Source organism: Panthera pardus, unplaced genomic scaffold, assembly GCF_024362965.1.
Source record: "Panthera pardus isolate Hobbes unplaced genomic scaffold, ASM2436296v1 HiC_scaffold_21, whole genome shotgun sequence".
Lineage (NCBI taxonomy): Eukaryota > Metazoa > Chordata > Mammalia > Carnivora > Felidae > Panthera > Panthera pardus.
The window spans coordinates 698043-719615 of NW_026526777.1; the positions used below are offsets into that span (position 1 = coordinate 698043).

A 21573-nucleotide genomic window follows, 5' to 3' on the forward strand; every position below is an offset into this window, starting at 1 on the left:
ACTGTTCCTCGCGCCTCCGTCCGCGGAGCCTCGGAGAGTAAAGCAGCCTCCGCGGGGAAGTGCAGAAACGAACGGCGGTCCGAGTTCACAGCATCTTCCAGGAGAGGGGACGCGGGGCCGACAGGCCCCAGGTGACACGAGATCACTGCTGGCGTCGGCAGCAAACCTGGCTGGAACTGTTAGGTCGGCTGGTAAATTGTTCTGGAATCCAGAACACTGTTAAACCCACCAGCTGGAAGGGGCCTCCCGGGGCATCTCGTGGCCAAATTCTACTTCGACCTGTTCAATGTACAGGGGATACAATGGGCTGTGATTAAAGACATCCAGAGAGTCTCCTGCCTGGCAAGAATGTGTTTTGGGAAGAGTACATGTTTACACACACTTAACAAACACTCAGGGGCGCCTGGGTGGCTCAGTCGGTTAAGCATCTGACTTCAGCTCAGGCCATGATCTCGCGGTTCGTGAGTGCGAGCCCCGCGTCGGGCTCTGTGCTGACAGCTCAGAGCCTGGAGCCTGTTTCAGATTCTGTGTCTCCCTCTCCTGCTCACGCTCTGTCTCTTTCTTTCTCAAACACAAATAAACATTAAAAAAAAAATTTAAAAAAAAAACGATACTCATCTAGAACTTACCATGTGTTAAACATTGTTACAAACATTTTACATATGCCAATTTAATTTTCATAAGAATCTTAAGAAGTTACTTCCATTTCCCCTGTTTTACAGATGGACACACTGAAGCACAGTGACATCAAGTCACTTGTCTTCGGACAAAGAGCTACTGAGTGGCAGAGTGGAATTTAGACCCAGGCAGTCTGGTTTCAGAGTCCGTGTAGACAGAATTACACTGTATATTGCATGTAGGAAATCTGCTGTCTAAAGGAATGTCACATCACACCCTTAAAATGAGATGAGTCACCTCCCCTGCTCTACAGCTCACATGCGTCTATTTGGTATATCTGCATTTTCAAGCTCCTAGTTTGTTTAACCTTAAAATAGTGAGGCTTTTTTTTAAGTTGGTAAAATATACATAATGGAATATTTACCACGTTAAAATATATAATTTTTATGTTTGTCATTTTCTTACAAGAGAAGAAACATTTGCAAGGTAGCAGACACATACTGAATTAGGGGCACCTGGGTGGCTCAGTGAGTTAAGCATCCGCCTTTGGCTCAGGTCACGATCTCAGGGTTCATAAGTTTGAGACCCACATCCGGCTCTGTGCTGATAGTGTGGAGTCTGCGTGGGACCGTCTCTCCCTCTCTCTCTGTCCCTCTCCTGCTCACACTCTCTATTTCAAAAAAAAAAGAAGACATACACTGTATTCCATTACCCACTACAATTAATTCAGGGGAACACAGGTTAGGAAATAGTGTGCTGGTATTTATTATTTTTAGAAAAAAAAAGGTTGAGGGGTGCCTGGCTGGCTCCGTTGGTAGAGCATGTGATTCTTAATCTTAGGGTGGTGAGTTCAAGCCCCATGTTGGGCATGTAGCCTATTTTAAAAAAAAGTACTGGGGTGCCTGGGTAGCTCAGTCAGTTGAACGTCAGACTCTTGATTTCAGTTCAGGTCATGATCTCATGGTTTGTGAGTTTGAGCCCCATGTCGGGCTTTGTGCTAGCAGTTTGGAGCCTGCTTGGGATTCTCTCTCTCTCTCTCTCTCTCTCTCTCTCTCTCAAAATAAATAAATAAACTAAAAAAAAAGTATAAAAAACAGAAACAAAGGTTGAGTTCATTTTAGTAGATAATTTTCAAGCAAATGAAGTAACTTTAGTTCATGCCCATTGGATTTCTGACACAGCTGCAATGAGTCAACGGTGTTGTGTTCTTCAAACACCAGGACCCCAGGTTTGGGCTCCCAGGGGCGGCAACTATGCTTCAGCCCTTGTTTTTCTGGAGCGACCTTGGCCAGTTAGCAGTAAGATCACACCTTCTTTTTGAGCAATGGAATCAGGACATGCTTTTTTTCTTTTTTTTTAATGTTTATATATTTTGAGAGAGAGAGACAGGCAGAGAGAGAGAGGGAGAGAGAGCAAAGAACGGGAGGGGCAGAGAGAGAGGGAGACACAGAATCTGAAGCAGGCTCCAGGCTCTGAGCTGTCAGCACAGAGCCTGAACCCACGAGGGGCTCGAACACAGGAATCTCGAGATCATGACCTGAGCCGATCCAGGAGCCCCACGACATGCTTTATCTGTGCATCATGGTGCTTCTGCTCACAGACTAGTGGGTCTTCTTTTTAAAAAGTTGGCCAAGAGTTGGGACGCCTGGGTGGCTCAGTCGGTTGAGCGTCCAACCCTTGGTTTCGGCTCAGGTCAGGATTTCATGGTTTGTGAGTTCGAGCCCTGCATCGGGCCCCACTCTGACAGTGAGGAGCTTACTTGGGATTCTGTCTCTACCTGTCTCTCTGCCCCTTCCCCACTCACCCTCTCTGTCTCTCTCTCTCAAAATAAATAAACTTGAAAAAAATTAAAAACAAAAAAATAAAAGTTGGCCAAGAGTATATGCCATGAAAATTAGGAATGATCTAGAAAAATGAACTTCAGTAACATGAAGGGAGTCCTAAAGACATTAGAAAAGTGTTTTTAAATCCTTGAACAGAGAATACTCTTCCACAGTTGCATGAGATACTGTCACAATTACAGTGATTTCTGGATGCCACATGCTACCAATCTGCCACAAGGCCACAGGTTCATTTTAAAAGGATGTAACTGAGAAGTCAGATAGAAGAGGAGCGGGCCTGGACTTCCCAGCCCTCCGGGTGCCACTCCCCCCACCCCCACCCCCAACGCGCAAGCAGCCCGGAAGCTCCCGTCTGAACCACGGTTAAGCGCACAGCCCAGTGTGCACACTCACTCTGCTGTGCGGCCATCACCACCATCCGCGTCTATAACGCTTTTCATTTGGCAAAAGTAAAGCTCCACGCACATCCCACAATAACGCCATTCTTGTTTCCAGCCTCCGGCGGCCACTACCGGACTCTGTCGCTATGAGTTAACCACTCTGGCTTCTTGATGCAAGTGAAGTCATTTAGTGTTTGTCCTGTGTCTGACTTGTTTCTCTCAGCAAAGTGTCTTCAAAGTTCATTCATGTTCGAGCGTGTGTCAGAACTGCCTCCCTTTTTAAGACTGAATAATATTCGCTTGTCTAGAGATCGCGGATTTTGTTTATCCGGTCATGCGTGGCTGGGCACTTGGGTTGTTTCCACCGCTTGGCTATTGTGAACAATACTGCCACGAACAGGGTGCAAATATCTGTTCAAGTCCCTGCTTTCAATTCTTTTGTATGTAAGCCCCAAATCACGAGCTTAGGTCATATGATAAGTCTGTATTTAATTTTAACTATGTTGCTTCCGAACGGTTACAAAACCCCGACATTCTGTAGATATTACCAGAAGGGGAGATGTTATAACCCCCTTGTGACGACGGTGCTAGAAATCCCTTCTCGGGGTAAACTCAGCTGGCGAGTCAGCAGAAGGCAGAACTCTGCTGCAGGTGGCGCGTGGGGGGAACCAGACCGGGGATGCCACACCCCCCGATGGTGAAAGTGGACAGGTGTCCCCAGGAAGGCTGAGGGCACCGGGCCCTGTCTGGGGCTTGACTCTAGGGGGTGCCACTGGCCTGGGACACTGAGTTCTGCTGATCAGAGGGACCCTGTGTGATACCTCAGCTGGCCACACAGTCAGCCTCCTCCCCGGCTGACAAGGAAGGGAGGGGAAGGTTTCGGGGAAATAAAGGGCACTTTCCGGCAGTTATTGATGTGTTAGGGCCAGAGGCCAGAGGAGGGGTCTGCTTGTCAGCCCAACCCACCCAGCACTTAGGGTCATAGTCTCTATAGGTGACAGAGAACAAAGGGTATTGTTTGAACTCTCCCAGTCAACTTCAGCCCAAGCCTGAGGGGTGGGGGTGGGGCAACTGAAAAGAGAAAACACACCCTCTTTGAGTTAGGGTCTAGGGGCCTTGACTGGCCGTCCCCTTTGGGGAACCATTCTACCTCTTGAGGCCCAAGGGAGGAGGAACAGACGTGAATGAGTACCTTTTGGATTCAAAACAATCCGTGTATTTATTCTGGGAGGTCTCTAATGGGGCCCTGTTGGTGGCAAACTTTAAGAGGTTAGCTTCCAGGTCCAAGGTGAGAGGGGGCTGGCAGGCAGGAAGCGTCTGATAAAAGTGATCCAGCCCTTAGCTTCCCTGGGGAGACAAAGGGTGACTGCAGGAACACGCCCTGGTTGGGGACAGGGGGCTGGGGGACCCAAAAAAGGGTATCCCCAGTGCCAGCTCCTACTCTTCCACTGTCCCCAGCCTGCCTATCCTGGAGTGCCTGCGGGTGACGGAGTGTCCTAGTCCTGTGTCCGTGGCGCCCTCCTGGTGAGAGCTGGTCCTGCAGATGGGTGGTTCCCACAGAGAGACCTAGATGCACGGGGTCTGGCAGGTTGCATTTCAGGAGCTCTGTCCCTTCCTGTCAGATTCTATCCACTTGGGAGCTCCTGTCAGCACAGGCCCATTCCAGCTGTCCCGTGACCTTGATTTGGGTTAGGACCAGCCTGAAGCCCAAAGCGGAAACGCACATTCTAATTAGCATGTTGTTGCTGGTTGTCCAGAAACTTCTCAGCCTAGACCTTATTTCAGGATTTCCACCCCCACCCACCCCCCTCAAGCTGAGCTCTGAGGCCACCCTGGCAGCTTCAGGCTCCCTGGGGAATACTGGTGGGGCCTTTCAAGAGCTCTTTGCGGTTGCTCCTGAAAGTCAAGTACGAGTTTCTGCCAGATCAGGAGGGCGGATGTGCAGGTTCCCACATCTCTGATCACCTATGGCCCAGACCTGTCCAGATGGGCAGACATCATCTGGGATCTTCACAATCTCCCTGACCGGGCTAGCGGCTCTTATCTGTGTCTGACGGATGAGGCAAATGAAGACCCAGAGTTGGAACAGCAGTGGCAGAAACAGTAGGGGGAGGTCTGCACGGGACCGGGGCTGCTGTGCTTGCCTCCAAACCCCGGACTGCACGCTCGGGGCGGGAGGAGGCAGTAAGAGAATGCAGGTTTCGGTTGCCCAAGCCTCATCCCAGATCCGTCAAATCGGAATCTCTGAGGGTGGTTATGAGGGCTCCCCAGGTGATTCCAAGGCCCCCCCCCCCCCCCGGGGGGCCGTGAAACGGCATCACCGGCACGCTCAGTCCCTTCGCCTCGTCCAGGTGCTCCTTTCACGGCAAAGTCCCGTCCCGGTCTCCTCACCAAAAGTCGAAACCGCGCGCGACAGGGGGCCCCGGGGAGGTTGGGGCGGCGCCCGCGGCCCAGGCGAGGCGCTCGCGGCCCAGGTGCGGCGCTCGCGGCCGGAAGAGGCTCCCCGACGGGCGGCGCGCGCGCTCGGCTTTCGCAACAGCGCCCCGGGCCGGCGGGGACGCTCCCGCTCCCGCTCCGCCAGGGCTTTCCTTCGCGGCCGGCACGGTCGGCGGCTGAGTCATGTGCGAGCGGGAAGTCACGCTGCCGCGGAGCCCGGGCCGGGAGAGCGCGGGGACCCGGGGGACGGCGGCCGCGCTCGGGGCCTGAGCCCGCCCCACCGCGCGCCCCGCCCCGGCCCGCCCCGCCCCGCCGCCCGGCCGCCCGGCCGCCCGGCCCCGCCGCCCCGGGACCTCGGCGCGTCAGCCGCGGAGGAAGCATGCTGGCCCTGCGCTGCGCGCTGCTCACCGCCCTGCTGGCCGCGCCAGGGGCCGCCCTGACCCCCGGGGGCTGTCCCGCGCCGGGTAAGGTCTTCGCGCGCACCTGGAGGGCGGGGGCGGGGGCGGCCGGCGGGGGGAGGGGGCGGCACCCCTCTTCCGTGGCCGCCGACTTGGCGTGTGGTCGGGGGGCCGCGTCTCGAACCTCCTTCTCTGCGCCCTCGGGGGTCTTGACGCGGGGCGGGGGGCGGCGGAGGCCCAGGGGGGGCGCATTCCCGCGGGGGCGGCCGGGGCACCGGCGCCGCTCTCGGCGTTGGCTTTGGGGGCCACGTCGCTGGCCCTTCCCCCTCCGCCTCGGCCCCGGGTGCACGCGCGTGTGTGTGTGTGTGTGTGTGTGTGTGTGTGTGTGTGTGTGTGTGTGTGTCACAGCCCCGACTGCGAGGGGGCTGGCACCTCCCGCGGCCCCCGGCCAGGGAATTTAACCCCGGTGGGGAGGTTGGCCCGGGAGGGGAGTCGGGAGCCTTGGGGCTGGCGCACGCTGGGCTCCCTGGCCAGAGGACAGGAGGGGCGGGGCAGAGGGCAGCGGACACTTTTGCTCCTGTTGACTGTAATCGGCCCCTGGCAGCCAAGCCCGTCCGTGGGTTCTGGCCACGCGCCCAGCTGTGTCCGGGCTCTCCGGCCACTGCTTCTCCAGAGGCTTCTTTTCGGGTATGGGGGCCTCTTTGAGGAGCGGCTTGCAGGTTTCTGGGAGCAGGTGGGTCCTGTCCTGGGCAGACATCCTCAGCCCAACCGTCTCTCTGCTGGGAGAGGGGACTCCAGAAGCTATAGGGGGGTGAGCGCTTTGCTTTCTGGACGGTGGTGCCCCTTGTGCCGCACAGAGGAGAATGGAGGGGTCCCCCTTCTCAGCACACACTGGGAACCCCTGCAGGTGGCAGCCACTGCTGACCGAGGCTTCAGGTACCTTCCACATGTGTTCTGGTTCTCTGCTGGATCTAAAATATACTTGGTTCCTGGGATTCCTGGGTGGCTCAGTCGGTTAAGCATCTGACTTGGGATCGGGTCATGATCTCATGGATTGTGAGTTTGAGCCCCGCGTCCAGCTCTGTGCTGACAGCTCGGAGCCTGGAACCTGCTTTGGATTCTGTGTCTCCTTCTGTCTCTACTACTCCCCCACTTGTGCTCTCTCTCTGTCTCTCAAAAATAACTAAATGTAAATATATATTTACATATATATACACGTGTATATATATATATGTGTGTGTGTGTGTGTGTGTATATATACATCATATGTATATATATACATCATACACATATACATACATACATATACATCATACACATATATATGTGTGTATATATATATATATATATATATATATATATATATACATCACATACATATATATGATGTACTTCGTTCCAAAGTGGACACAGGCTCAGAGAGGCTGGGATGGGATGCGGTCAGGCCCTTGGTGGAGGCGGGCCCGAGATTCCCAACAGTAGAGCTAGTCCTCTGCCTGAGCTGAGCTGAGAGCCCTGCCTGCTGGCTGAGGACGGGGGCAGGAGGGGCCAGGGAAGGGGAGTGAGGCCTGGGTTTGTCTGCTGTGGTGCCAGAGGTGTGCCAGGCAGGGTCGAGGCCACACTCTCCCCCCACCCCCGGGAGGGAGCGAGGTTCCCCGGCCTGCCTGCGTCTGGCTCCTCGCACCCCAGGACACCTGCCCCGGGAAGCTTCCTGCTGCGGTTTCTGTGCCCTCTGGCTCCTAAGTGGCCTGGCCGCTGGGCATGGCAAAGGGCCGCCCACTGCAGTGGGTCTCTATCCCCTGGTGCTCCAGAGGGACGGGCGAGGTGGTCTCCAGGCCTGGGCGGCCCACGAAAGGCAGAACTGAGAATTGGGGGAGGAAGTGAAAGCGCAGCTCAGAAGGAAAATGCCGAGAAGTAGAAAATACCCAGCTCTCCTCCCACACCCACACAGCCCGCGAGCTGGAGAGGAGAAATAAAGACACTGTACAGGAAGCGCACAGCAGATGGCTGAGAAGCGCTGGCTTTGGGGAAGTGAGGGGGCAGCAGAGGCTGGAGGGAGCTGAGTTAGAGGGGGAACCCCGCTGCTTCTCCAGGCTGGGGCTCTTGTGGCCAGGAGGCGTGCTTCCCCCACCAGCCAGCGCTGCCCGCGCGAGCCTGAGCCCGGAGCCCACGGGACCCGCTCAGGTGAACTTGGGGCCCAGACAGGCGGGGACTCAGGTGTTGTTGGGCGTGGAAGGCCTGGACACGGGTGACTCAGGTTCCTTCCGCCTTCTGCAGAGCGAGCTGGCACACAAAACAAGCACGTACAACTCGAAGTCTCTCAAAAGTCCTTTCTCAACTGCTGAACTCCCCTTTAGGGCGCCTTCTTCCTGCCCCCGGTGTCCCCCCGTTCCCAGCCTCACCCTGAATCAGTATTTCTCAGAAGGGTAGCACTGGGGCTGGTTGCATCAGAATTGGTGTGTGTGTGTGTGTGTGTGTGTGCGCGCGCGCGTGCACGCGAGCTGGCCAAGTCCCGTTCCCCACCCTAGATTTACTGAAGAGAAGTATCTGGAAGTGAGGCTCGGGAAGAGTCCTTTCCAACCCATACTGTTTGTGAGTCGCGGGTCTGAGGATGACCCACGGAAGGGTGTGCTTGAGGAGCTGAAGCCAGGCTTCTCATTGCCAGAAATCTCTCCCCGCTTTCCCTCTGCCCTTGTTTATTCGTCGCAGCAGGCGCTGAGTCCGCGTAAAGCCCTGTGGGGCCTGTGTGGGACCAGCTACCCAGACTCCACCCTAAAAGGAGCTTGAAAATGGCCAAATGTAAATCCCAGAGAGAGGCTGAGAAAATCCAGCTGCCTAAAGGCCTTTGGTACCAACTTCCCAAAGACAGATTGTCTGGTGTGGGGGAAGGTGCAGAGAGGAAGCTCCTTGAGGGGCGAGGGGACCCCAGGCAGCAGGTGCAGGTGGGTAAACCAAACCGGGAGCAGCCCGGGGCGGGGAGCTCACTGCTGTAGATATGCACCCCCTTCCCCTCTCCCCTCCTTCCCCTGTCCTGCAGCCACTTACCAGGTGTGTCTGTTTATATTTACATCAGTTACACTGAAGCTGCCTGAGGGCTCAGTTGGTTGAGCTGAGTATCTGACTTAGGCTCAGGTCATGATCTCGAAGTTCGTGGGTTTGAACCCTGTGTCGGGCTCTGTGCTGACGGCTGGGAGCCTAGAGCCTGCTTCCGATTCTCTGTCTCCCTCTCTCTCTGCCCCTCCCCTGCTCACGCTCTGTCCCTCTCTCTTTCAAAAATAAATAAACATAAAAAAATAAACTAAATTAATGAATTACAATGGAGTCAAGTTAAAAATGTAGTTCCTTGGGGTGCCTGGGTGGCTCAGTCAGTTGAGTGTCCGAGTCTTTTTTTGGTTCTTTTTGTTTCTGTTTTTGCCAACTCTTGATTTTGCCTCAGGTCATGACCCCAGGGTCCTGGGACCAAGCTCCACTCTCTCTCTCCCTGTGCTCCTCTCCCCCCCGCTCGTGTGTGCGCTTGCTTCCCCTCCCCCCCACCAAAAAAACAAAAACAAAAACAAGATAACACACAATGTAGTTCCTTTGTTGGACTAGCTACCTGTCAGGTGCTCTGTGGTACCTGTGAGTAGTGGCTGACGTCTTGCACACAGAGCACGTCCGTCACGGCAGAAAGTTCTGCGGGACGTGCTGCTGCTGTAGAGCACGAGACAGTTTCTTCCGGACCCTTCCTGCTGCTTCTTCCTTTACCCCTCTCTGGACCTTCTCTTCTCCGCCTGAACACAGCCCATCGTCACCGGGGATGGTTCAGGTTTTGGGACAGATCTCTGCCCAGTCCTGCCGTGTAGAGATGATGTGAGTTTGTGTGAGTGAATTTGCCTCTTGGAGACTCACTGTTCTCATCTAGAAAATAGAAATAATTGTACCAGCTAAAGAGGAAAGAAGATATTATGCAGAGTGTATAGAACAGTCCATCGTGCAGAGCAAGTGCTGAAGAATATATAGCTAATAATGCACACATTTGAGAAAAGTATTTTTTTTTTTTAAATTTTTTTTCAACGTTTTTTATTTATTTTTGGGACAGAGAGAGACAGAGCATGAACGGGGGAGGGGCAGAGAGAGAGGGAGACACAGAATCGGAAACAGGCTCCAGGCTCCGAGCCATCAGCCCAGAGCCTGACGCGGGGCTCGAACTCACGGACCGCGAGATCGTGACCTGGCTGAAGTCGGACGCTTAACCGACTGCGCCACCCAGGCGCCCCAAGAAAAGTATTTTTAAAGCTTTTAAAAAATGTTTACTTATTTTGAGAGCAGGGGAGGGGCAGAGAGAGAGAGAGAGAGAGAGGGGGAGAATCCCAAGCAGGCTCTGAACTGTCAGCGCAGAGCCCGACGTGGGGCTGATCTCATGAACCGTGAGATCACGACCTGAGCTGAACGAAACCAGGAGTCAGATGCTCAGCCGACTGAGTCCCCCCAGGCGCCCCTTGAAAAAAGTGTTTTGAGCTCCTCGTCTGTTCCAGATGCTGCTCTCAGAATTGTGGATGCTAAAATGAGCAAAACAGACAAAAATCCTGGCTCACTGGGGCTTCATCCTATGGAGATGTGAGCTTAATACATAATATGATGGTTACTAGGGCCAAGGAGGAAGAGTAAGAGGGGGTTGGAACTGTGTGTAGATATAGGGGCCTATAGCGTGGACCTTTCTGAGGGAAGGCCAGGGAAGTTCTCACGGAGAGGATATTTGGATGAGGGCCTGAAGGGAATACGAAAGCATTCAGGGATCCCTTAGACACCAGTTTGGCAGGGAAAGTCCGTCCTCTTTAGCGCTGTGATGCTCTCTGATCCTGAGGGCCTGGAGCAGAGGGCTCCCTGGGGACACTAGCTGGACAGGAAGTGCTAAATGTCGCATCATTAACTGCCATCGTGGCAGGAGTCTTTAGAAGAGAACCTGGAGGCCTGGAGTGATGGAGGAAGGCTTTTAGCTCTCAGCACCCCCCACCCCGGCCCCCCCCCCCCCCCCCCGCCCCGGCCAAGCCCCAGGAGCTTCCTGTGGATGATTAACCTGTGTGCTTTCCTCTCTGGGCTCGAGATCCAGAGAGGTCTGCAGCCCCGGGCAGGGCCAGGTGGTGCCAGGTGGTGCCGGGTCCAGGCTTGACGTCTCTGCCCCTAGCAGGCCCCCCGCTCTCAGCTGCCCTCTGCTGGCTCTGCTCTGGGGCCCCGAGGCCCTGCGTCCAGGCTGCCTCCCCCGCACCTGCTCTCGGTTTCCCTCCAGCTCCCAAGTGCCCTTCCTGAGAAGCATCCTTCGGTCTCTCCTCCGAATGTGTTACAGTGACGGTTACACAGACAGGTGCGCGCGGTTCCACCCCTCACGGCAGCCGAAGGCGCTGGACCCCGGGGTTGGACCCCTGGCGCACGTGGGGTGGGCCGTAGGACGGCACGTTTCGTTGGAGGGGAGATCCGGAGGTCGGTTTTGGACGCGCTGGAATGGAGACGTCTATCAGACAACCGATGACATTCGTCGATGAGATGGGACGCAGGAACCTGCGGTCTGGGCACGAGGACCGGGCTCGAGGTGTGAACGTGGGAGTCTGTAAAAGCGCGTGTTCTACCCAGCCTTGAGAGTGGCCGGCCTCACGCGGGGCGAGTGTAGCTGGAGAGGAGAGGCCCGGCTGAGCGGCTGAGCGTGTGAGGCTGGCAGAGGAGGGGACCTGGGAGGTGAGAGCGGTGAGGTCAGAGGCAGCCAGGAGGGTTGGAAGCCCCGTGAGGGCGGCGGCACGGACAGTAGTGCACTCGGGAGGAGGCGGAAAGCCTGGAGTGGATTCACGAGCGGACGGGAGTGGGGAAACAGCACCGCGGGCGGAGGCTCCTCTTTTGAGGAGGTTGGCTGTAAAGGGGGTGAAGAAATGGAGTGTGCCTTAGCCGGACGAGTGGGATCCAGCAAAACGATTTCTGGAAAGATGACCGGACTGTCTGCCCGCTTGCGTGCTCACGGGAGTGATGCGGCACAGACCAAAAGTGGACAGAGGTGAGAAGCTGCTGAAGCAGTATCCTTGAGTGGGTGGGAGGAAATAGGGCTCAGAGAGGTTAGCAGCCTGCCCGAGCTCACACAGCAGGGAAGTGGCAGGCGAGACTCCGAACCCTGCTCTTTGCACTAAATCGTGTGTGTTGCCGATTCCACCCCCGCCCGCCCCCGAAGCGCAAGGATGCCAAGGTCACCTTCTCTTCACAGCATCCTCGTCGGAGACTCGGCAACACCATGCCGTGGGTGTGGCGGACACAGCGCGCTGTGGCCCAGAGGGAGGGTCCTGTTGCCTCCTCTCACTGACTGAAGACTGAAGGGTGCACAGCGCCCCCTCCCTCGTGGGCGTTCGCGTCACTTTCTCCCACCCGTTGCAAGCGTGGTCCTTACCGGCGAGCTTTCCCGAAGAGAGGCAGCTGGTCTGCGTGGGGCCGGTGGTCCGGGCCCTCTGCCGCTGCCCACTCGGGGCAGGGCACCTGAAGCCGAGGCGGACGAGACTCCTCACCCGGAAGCGGGGCTTGATGGGTGTCGCTGGCCCTGAGAGCGCACCCGGCTGGGAGGACGGGAGGCCACGGCAGGACTCTGCCGCGGAAAAGGGGAGAGACGCTCGGGCAGCGGGTGTAGCCCTTACGACTGCTTGCGTTTCCGGAGACGTCAGGTGCATCTGGAAAATAGCGCTGAGGTTCTCACCGCAGCCGTCTAGTGTGACCCTCGACGCGGCCATTGAAGGAGGTGTTCTTATGTTTCCATTTTATGGACAGGCTGAGAGGAGGCTCATGGCTGTGAGTGACGGCCGGGGCTGGGGCTTGGCCCCCGAGCCCGCACCCAGCGGACTGGGAGAGAGATCAGACAAAGAACTTCCTCGTGAGCGTTGCGGTGTTTCACTGTGTGGATCTGCCGGGTCCCCCTCACGGGCCCCTGCTTCCGCTGGCCTCGCTGTGCTGCTGTCTGCAGGGCTGCAGGGGACGAGCCCCACCCCTCCTGGTGCAGGCGTGTCCACACGCGGGGCAGACTCCTCCCGGGGCGAACGCGGTCCCGGGGCGTGTACGTTCGTAATTCGGAGAGAGGATAGAAGCCACCCCCAGCAGCGAGGGGAGAAGGGCTGTGACCCCTGCACCTTTGCCAAGTGTCTTGTCGAGCTGGTTGCTCCGTGGAAAATGGTGTCTGTGTGGAATTAATTCGCGTTCACTTTATCTGAGTGAGACTGTACAGGTGTTTTCTTGTTTGAGAGACGTTTGCCTCGTCTGTTTCTGTGAACTGTGTGTTCGCGTTCATTGGGCTGTTGGTCTTTTATTGTTTATGGGAGCTCTTCATATATTAAGGACTTTATGATGTGAGTTATGAATATTTTTCTGCAGTTTGTCATTTGTCTTTTGACTTTTTGGGGGGAGATGGTGTTTGCCGTGCAGATTATTTGTACTGTCGTTAGATTTACCAATCTCTTTTACGATGTCTAGGTTTTGTATCCTACTTTAAAAAATTTTTTTAATGTTTATTTTTGAGAGAGAGAGAGACAGAGTGTGAGTGGGGGAGGGGCAGAGAGAGAGGGAGACGCAGAATCCGAAGCAGGCCCCAGGCTCCGAGCGGTCAGCGCAGAGCCCGGCACGGGGCTCGAACTCAGGAACTGTGAGGTCATGACCTGAGCCGAAGAGCTGAGCTGAAGTCAGACGCTCAACCGACTGAGCCATCCAGCGCCCCATGAACTACTTTTTAAAAATTGTGGTAAAGTACACATAAAATTTGGGGCGCCTGGGTGGCTCAGTCGGTTGAGCGTCCGACTTCAGCTCAGGTCATGATCTCGCGGTCGGTGAGTTCGAGCCCCGCGTCGGGCTCTGGGCTGACGGCTCAGAGCCTGGAGGCTGTTTCGGATTCCGTGTCTCCCTCTCTCTGACCCTCCCCCGTTCACGCTCTGTCTCTCTCTGTCTCAAAAATAAATAAACGTTAAAAAAAAATTAAAATTATAAAAAAAGTACACATAAAATCTATCATTTTAGCCATTTTATTTTTTCAAGTTTATTTATTTATTTTGAGAGAGAGAGTGTGAGCCGGGGAGAGGGAGAGAGAGAGAATCCTAAGTAGACCCTGTGCTGTCAGTGCAGAGCCCCATGTGAGGCTCCATCACATGACCGTGAGATCATGACCTGAGCCAAAATCAAGAGCTGGAGTCTTAACCTACTGAGGCGCCCAGGTGCCCCTCATCCTAGCCATTTTAGGGTGTGCAGTTCGTTAGTGCAGACTAAGCTGTTTGGGGTCGTTATTTCTGAACCATTTCTAGTCTTTTGCATGCTTCAGTTTGTTAGTGCCGGTGCCTGCTGCTCTCACAACTGTGGCTTGCAGGTGTGGTGGGCTGATGCCCATCTCCTCCCTCCACTTCCTCAGAATCGTTCTGGCTGCCCTTGACCTCTAGAATCCGTGCGTCCAGTCCAAAACGTTCCTCTTGGTATTTTTATTAGGGTCACGTGGAATCTGGAGATGGGTGTAGGGAGCACTGCCATTCACGATGCCGAGTCCTCCTGTCTCAGCGCATGGCGGGGCTGGGGGGCCAGGGTCCTTCCTGGCTTTGCGGCTGCCTGCTGCCGGTTCGGAACCGCCTCCTTCTTGGGGACGCGGGGCAAGCTGGACCGATCGCTGTGGCTCACGGGTGCGTGTGCGTGCAGGTGCGTGGTGCGTGTGCGCGCCCGCGTGGGGAGGGGCTGTAGGCCCGGGCTCAGGCAGCGGTGGGACCTTGGGAGCTGACTTGGGGCCTTCATTAAAATGTGCGTGGCCGTGCCTCACGCACAGACCAGCGTGCTCAGCGTAAACCTGCAGCTTGGGGAATTGTCACAGATGGCGTGCCCCTGCGGTTGCCCCTCAGACGAGGAGCAGACACGACCAGGCCCCCCCCCCCCACCACCATGCTGTGGCGCCTCAAACCGTTAGTTCCACAGGGCGGTGGGCAGCGTTTGGGGGCGCCTGGTGGTGCCCTCCGCGAGCCGGCCGAGTTCGGAGACAGGACTGGCTGTGCTCCGGGCCGGCCGAGGGGTGGACACGACTGGGGGGGGCGGAGGGCAGGGTCCAGTCCCCCCATGCTGCCGCCCGTGGGCACCTGGCCCCCGTTGGTCTGAGGGGCGGCCCTTCCGTATCTTTTCCTCTAATTGGGTGCTAATCTCTGAGAGGTGACCGGGCCAGACCTGGGCAGGGCCAGCACATTCCCTCCGAGGCCGCCGGGGCAGGGTCCTGGGCTTGTCTCTGGAGGACTTGGTCCGGGTGCTGGTCCGCGGGCCAGGCATCCAGCAGCACCTTTGTGTGGGTCCTGAGGAGCCTCCTCTCCCCGCGCAGGGCGTGGTCACCGTGCGGAGCCAAGGTACACACGGCTCTGCCAGATACAAGGCAAATACAAGCAGGTACAGCACCACAAACGAGAGAGGAGGGGTGCGGCCGCGGGCAGGGGAAGAGACGGGGTGGGGGGCTGAGCTAGAGAAGGTGGCTGGCCTCTCCCTGCGTCCCGGGGAGTTTAGGCCTGTGAGTGGGTGCCCTGTGAGAGCAGGAGTGTGTGTGCGTGTGTGCGTGTGTGTGTGTGCGTGGAGGGTCTCACAAGCTGCTGCCCCGGGGGACAGTCAGGGTGCTTGGCCCCTGACTCCTGTAAGAGCCCTGGACCCACTACTCCGGTGGGGGGCTCTGCCGAGGGGGCCTGCTGCCCTCAGGTCCCTCACACCCAGGGCTCCCCTCCACCAGCCTCCGTGATGGGTGGAAAGGCACGGGAAGAGTGGGGAGAGACGGTTGGCAGGCAGCCCGGAGAAGGGGGAGCCGGGGGGAGCCCAGAGAGGCCCCCGCCCGGGGGAGAGAGACGCGTGGCCAGATACCCGGAGCCGATGCAGACTACTGCCCTTGATAGCTGTGCGAGTTGGGCAAGTTCCTGAACTCCCCTGAACTTGTGTCACCTCAGCCGTGATATGGGACGGGCTTTGCCTTCCCAGCGAGGTGATCGCGAGGAGCAGCGGGCTCGTGGGCGAGCCGCTGAGCTCACGATCGGTGGTGAGCGGTACGATTGTCACGTGGAGAGCAGGACGTGTGTTCCAGCTGGTAGACGGAGAGCGCTGGGGACGTCCTCTGGGCCTCCCCGGGACTGAATCCCGCTTCTGGACACAGGTACCCACGTTCCTCTGGAGACTTCGCAGCAGCCGCTCCCTTCCAGTTCAAGGCCGTTATTGCCGAGAAGGGACCTGGTTTCTCCGTGACCCCTTCTGAGACCCTGGGCCTCGGCCGCCGGAGAGGCTGGAGTCCGTCCTGTGGTGCCAGCCGGCTGGTCAGCCAGACCCGAGTCCCTGCTCCGAAAGCGGGGGTGGGATTCGCAGGCGTGCACTAAGCCTGGGTCCTCCGCGGCCGTGCGCTGGGGAGCCGGTTCACCGCTTGCATACTAAGTGGGGCGGGGAAGCGAGCCTGTTTTTGCTGGCAAGAGCGGCCGCGAGCTGCAACAGAGTTGAGAAATTTATCTCCGTGGGCATGTTTTTCTGATTATTGACATTTGCAAGTTTACTTGAGGAGGGAAAAAAAAGTAGAAAAACAGCAAAGCTGTTTCGGTTTCTGGCACCTGACCTTAGGTCTGGAATGGGGCTCCTCCCCGCTTCCCGGAGCTGTGCCGTAGAGCCCCCCACCCCCAAGGGGGCTCCAGTGCCCCGGGGAGTGGGCTTGCGTGGGGCTATAGGGCCTCAGCTCTCTTCCTCTTGAGGAAGGGGAGGCAGGGAGGCTGTGGACCCCCTCCCTTAGGGCTTCGCGGGGGGAAGACAAGCATTTGTCTCAGGGCACAGGGGTCCGGCTACATCCCTGTCCAAAGCAAAGTCATCAAGTATTAAATAATAAATCTGTCAATTGTGTGTTTTCAAGCTGAGACAGATAATAGACGTGCTTCCTGACCTCCCAGAGCTGACGACCCCACGTGGCAAGATGCCAGAGGCAGGAGTGGGGGCAGTAGGGAGGGACCTTCAGACTTCACAGACAGAGACTGGGGCTTGGCCGGGGCCTGTGAATCGTTGATGAGACCGGGGATGGGCTCGGGCCTCCTGTCCCCTCCACGCCGGGCTGCCCCTGTCGGCCCACAAGTGCCTGGCATTCGGGGAGGAGATGTTGGAGCTTGTTTTCGGGAGCGGATACTCTGCAGATATTGGGCCCCGGTGACGTCTTGCGGCCTCTGCGGGACCCTTTCCTTCACAGGAAGCTGGGGAGCAGGGTGCCGTCGTGCGTCTGACACTAGCTGTGGGAAGAAGGAAGAAAGCTCCCGGCCCTGGACTGCCCGCCTCCCCTCCCCTGACTCTATGGCACGTCCTGGTGGAGCCGGAGGGGAGGGGGGGACAGCTGGTTTGTTCTCCAGGTGATTGGAGGATACACAGAAGGAAAGATAGGGCTGGCTCCCGTCAGGGGCTGGGGCTGGAGTCTCCCGCTCTCCTGGCTTCTGTCTCGGCCCCTGAGGACCCCCGCTGCTGCCCTCTGTGGCCTTTCTGTTTGGTGCCTTTTCCAGCTGTTGCGTCCTGATGGGATGCCCCTCCCTGCGGCTCCACTGGTCAGACCCCCCCCCACTCAGTGTCCCCTCCCTGGATCCCTCCACACATCCTGATGTTTATGTCAGGGCGGCCTGTATTACAGGCCGTTGTAGGTTCCCTGCAGGGTTTTGTGTGGGGTTCGAGGATGGCAGTGTGGACAAAGAGGAGGCTTGGTGCATAGTAGGTGTTTGCTGTTAGCGCTCCCTGAGCACTTGTGACCTGGCACAGGACGGGCACAACCATCCTGAGTTCTTCAGGAGGGCGGGCCCTGGCCCCACACAGCTGGCAGGTGCTACAGGGGTGCTGCCTGTTCAGTGTCGGTGCGCAGGGTCAGCTCCGCCTGGCGCCCCATCGCCGGGGGGGCGGGGGGAGCGATCTGAACAAGAAGGGACTCTCGGGGGCACTCTGCTCACCCGCTGTGTCTCTTTCCTTTGGCCCTTCCCTCTCAGGGAGACTTGCTTTGGGAGGGGGGGTTCCTGGCTGCTCCAGGGAGCAGACAAACAGAGGCACGCGGGGAGGGACCATGACCTTGAGTGGCCCAGGGGTTGGGGCCAGCGGGGCTGAGGGCCCCAGGGCAGTGAGGGAGCACTGGGCCCGAGGGCGGGGGAATGCACTCTCCCCCACCTGAAGGAGCCTACTGTCACCCTTTCCTGTCCCCTGTCCCCTTGTTCTCTGCCCCACCTTCCCTCCTCCTGAGGCTGAATGACTTGGACAGACCCAGGCTATGTAGCTTCTTTGTCTTAAGTACCTGTACACGTTCATTCTGAGAGTGACGCGGCTCGTAGAAAATCCCCAAAGTAGAGGAAGACGGGAGGAGATCACTCTAGTCTCAGCCTCTGGAGGGCTGGGCGGACGTGGCAGGAGGCCAGGGGCCCCGAGGCTCCCGCTCGGCCACGCGGTGCCACGGCCCGGCTCAGAGCCTCGTCAGGCGTGGGGCTGAGTGGGGGGCTGGGTTGGCTTCAGCATGTTTGTTTCCTGTCGGTCTTTCTTGTCTGTCTGTCTGTCCAGTGCGTACTGCTTTCAGAAGCACAGTTAACACAGTGCTGTTCACAGGTTTTGCAAGAAATGTACCTTGCACAGTTTTTTTTCAGTAGGCTCTGCCCAGCGTGGGGCTTGAACCCATGACCTTGAGATCAAGAGTCGCAGGCTGTACCTACTGAGCCAGCCACGTGCCCCTAGAAGAGACATCTTTTGAAGAAGGACTGGAACAAGCAATAGTTGCCAATAGCTGGTTTATAATTAATCACCCTCATTAAAAAAAAAAAAACAAAAAAAACAGTGACTCAGTTTTAAAGATTCAGAAAACCATTACTCAAGCTCCTTGTCAGAGGGAGGCCCTCGTGCTGCTCCCAGAGCTCTGTTTTTGTGGACGAGAAGAAAAGCCTATTTATTTGCTATTTCTCTGAGCTTGCCAGTGCTTTGCCATTGTTTAGAGCGAGCGGGGAAGGAACAGCCCGTCGTTCAGGCTGGTCCCACACGCGGCAGGAGCTTCCGTGGGCGGGGTGGGGGGAGGTGACCCCCAGAGCCGGCAAGTGCAGAAGGGGGCTCCCTCCGGCTCCACAGCGTCTCCTGGTTGTGCCAGGCTCCCCGCTGCCCAGCGTGGGGCTTCCCGGGGCACGGTGGGAACGCAGCACGGGGTGGGGGGGGGTGCTTTCTTTGTGGAGCCCCTGTGCCCGAGGGTGCCTCGCAGGCACCCTACATTAAGCGTTTACTAAGCACCTACCAAGTTCTTTGATGAGTGCTAGCGGGAGCTCACCGTCTCGCAGTCATGGTTGGGGATGGGGACGGTGTCCTGTGAAGGTGCCAGTGAAAGCGTGAGCCCCTGACCTCCACCTGGACCCGCATGCGGCCTCCCGTCTGTAGGGTGCTGTAAGCACCACGCACACCAGCAGGCAGTCCGCGTGGCAGGGTCTCGTCCTCCTTCCCACGGTGCTGGCGATTTGTGCGTGAGCTTGACGTCCGTGTGAAGTTTTATCCCTAGAGCCGCGTTGTCGGTGGAAAACGGAAAAGTAGAACTGGATGTGGTGATCAAAAGTGTCGAGTGGTAAAAAGAAAATCTTAAAAATACAAAAAATGAACTTGGCTGCCTGGTTGGAGCATGTGACCCTTGATCTCAGGGCCATGAGTTCAAGCCCCACTTTGGTGTAGAGATTACTTAAAAATGAAGTAAGTCTTAAAAAAAAAAAGTGTTGGGTGGGTCTGGTCTTCTAAGCATAACCTCATTCGGGCGCACGTGCAAGTCATCATGTGGACCGGACATGCCCGTCAGGGGACCTTCGGCTTAAACACACTGGACTGTGTGTTCAGTCCTGAAGCAAAAGGACACGTGTGACACGTCCGAGTACCTCTCGGGGGGAGTCTTGGGCAAATGACCCAGCGCTGCACGTGAGAAAGTCGAGAGCCACGCTGCGACATAGAAAACCCTGGAAAGGACCCGCCGCCCTCAGCGTGGGATGGGAGATAGCGTGAGGGAGACAGCAGCCGGGGGGCCTAGTCCAGCTGGGGGCTGAGGGACGGCCTCAGGGAGGGGATAGTCAGGCTGAGACCTGACACAGGAAGTCGCGTGGGGAGTGGGGGGGTGGGGGACCAGGAGGCAGAAGTCCCTGTGCGCCTCACGCTGGGGACTCACGCGGGGACAACACCAAGCCTCGATGGGTTTTCTAACCGAAGGAGTTGGGGGCCGGGGCGGCTTCGGGGGTGGGGGGGTGGGAGGCCGTTGCCCTAATTGGGCCGAGGTAGCTGTGGCCCGGGGGGGCCGGCCGGAGGGCGGTCTCAACAGGTGGGCAGTTCTGACTCCTGTGGCTTCTCGTGTCAGAAGCAGAGTCCTTCCTGGTTGCTGTGGGCTTACGGGGTGTCCTCTATGTGCCCAGAGGCGCTGAGTGATGTGGTGACCGCCCGGCCTGGGGCCAACGTGACCCTGACCTGCCCGGGCGAGGAGACTGGAGACAGTGCCACGGTTCACTGGCTGCTGAGGAATCGGGTCCCAGGCTCACAGCAGGAACGCGGTGCTGACGTGGGAGGGAGGCTTCTTCTGAGGTCGGTGCAGCTCAGCGACTCTGGAAACTACTCCTGTTACCGCGACGGCCGCCTGGCTGGAACTGTGCCTTTGCTGGTGGAAGGTCAGTTGTGTGCTCAGAGCCCCCCGGCTGTCCCTTTCGACTGCTGCTATTTCTTTGGCCCGACACCTACAGGGGAAGACCCACTGACATCTGCCAGCACTGAGACTGGAGGAGGCTCCTCGTGGGTGGGGGCGCGTGGCTGACAGGGACCCCACCCTGCTGCCCGAGGCCGAGACCTGGTTGACAGCTCCTCCTTCACGGCTTAACCTCTGTCCCCTCCGTGTCCTCGCTGGCAAATGTGGTTAATTTTTTAAATTTTTTTAATGTTTTTTATTTATTTGAGAGAGAGAGAGAGAGAGAGGCAGAGAGAGAGAGAGAGAGAGAGAGAGACAGACAGACAGACTCCAAAGCAGGCTCCAGGCTCCAGGCTGTCAGCACAGAGCCCGACGTGGGGCTCGAACCCACAAACCGTGAGATCATGACCTGAGCTGAAGTCAGACGCTCAACCAACTGAGCCACTCAGGCGCCCCTTTTTAATTTTTTTTTTTTTAATATTTATTTATTTTTGGGAGAGAGAGAGAGAGAATGAGCGAGGGAGAAGCAGAGAGAGAGGGAGACACAGAATCCGAAGCAGGCTCCAGGCTCTGAGCTGTCAGCACAGAGCCCGACGCGGGGCTCGAAGTCACAAACGGCGAGATCCAAGGTCATAACCTGAGCTGAAGTCAGACACTTGACCCGACTGAGCCACCCGGGCGCCCCAAATGTGGTTAATTTTTTACTTGCTTGGAGTTGTTGCAGAGATTGAATGAGTGAGTGTATGGGGGGGGCTGTTTGGCCTCAGGGCCGTGCCCCCCTCACACTGGCCACCCTTTCCCTCCAGCCCCTCCCGAGGAGCCCCAGATCACCTGCTTCCGGAAGAGCCCCCTCAGCAAGGTGGCCTGTGAGTGGGGTCCTCGGAGCCCCCCCTCCGGGACGACCAGGGCCACGCTTCTGGTGAGGAAGTTGTGAGTATCTGGGTCGGGGTGTGTGTCTGCATCCTCATTGCGCTCCCCCCCCCCCAGCGGCCCCGCGGGGGGCACTGGCGGCCAGCAGTTCCCAGACACCGATGTCGGATGTCGTCAATGCAAAGTCATCCTTTGGGTGGGGAGGAGGGAGCGGGGACTGGCCGGGGCGGGGCCACGCCACCAGCGGGGGTCATTTTCCTTGTTTAGCAGACGGAGGAGCTGAGTTGAGAGACTGATTAACTTGTTTGAGGCCATCTTGCTGGTAGTTGCTCTCCTAGGAATCACATCCCAGCCTGTCTGGTTTTATT

At 57.3% G+C, this 21573-nt stretch overlaps 1 protein-coding gene across 1 annotated transcript in view; it reads left to right on the forward strand.

The window, feature by feature from the left end:
* The first annotated feature begins 5407 nt into the window (after positions 1-5407).
* IL6R (interleukin 6 receptor) overlaps positions 5408-21573 on the forward strand; it is a 42476-nt gene continuing 26310 nt past the window's right edge. Inside the window, 3 exon segments of the mRNA XM_053908728.1 lie at positions 5408-5739; positions 20073-20321; positions 21142-21265. Of these exon segments, the coding sequence (XP_053764703.1) occupies positions 5655-5739; positions 20073-20321; positions 21142-21265 (458 nt within the window). The 5' untranslated portion in view covers positions 5408-5654.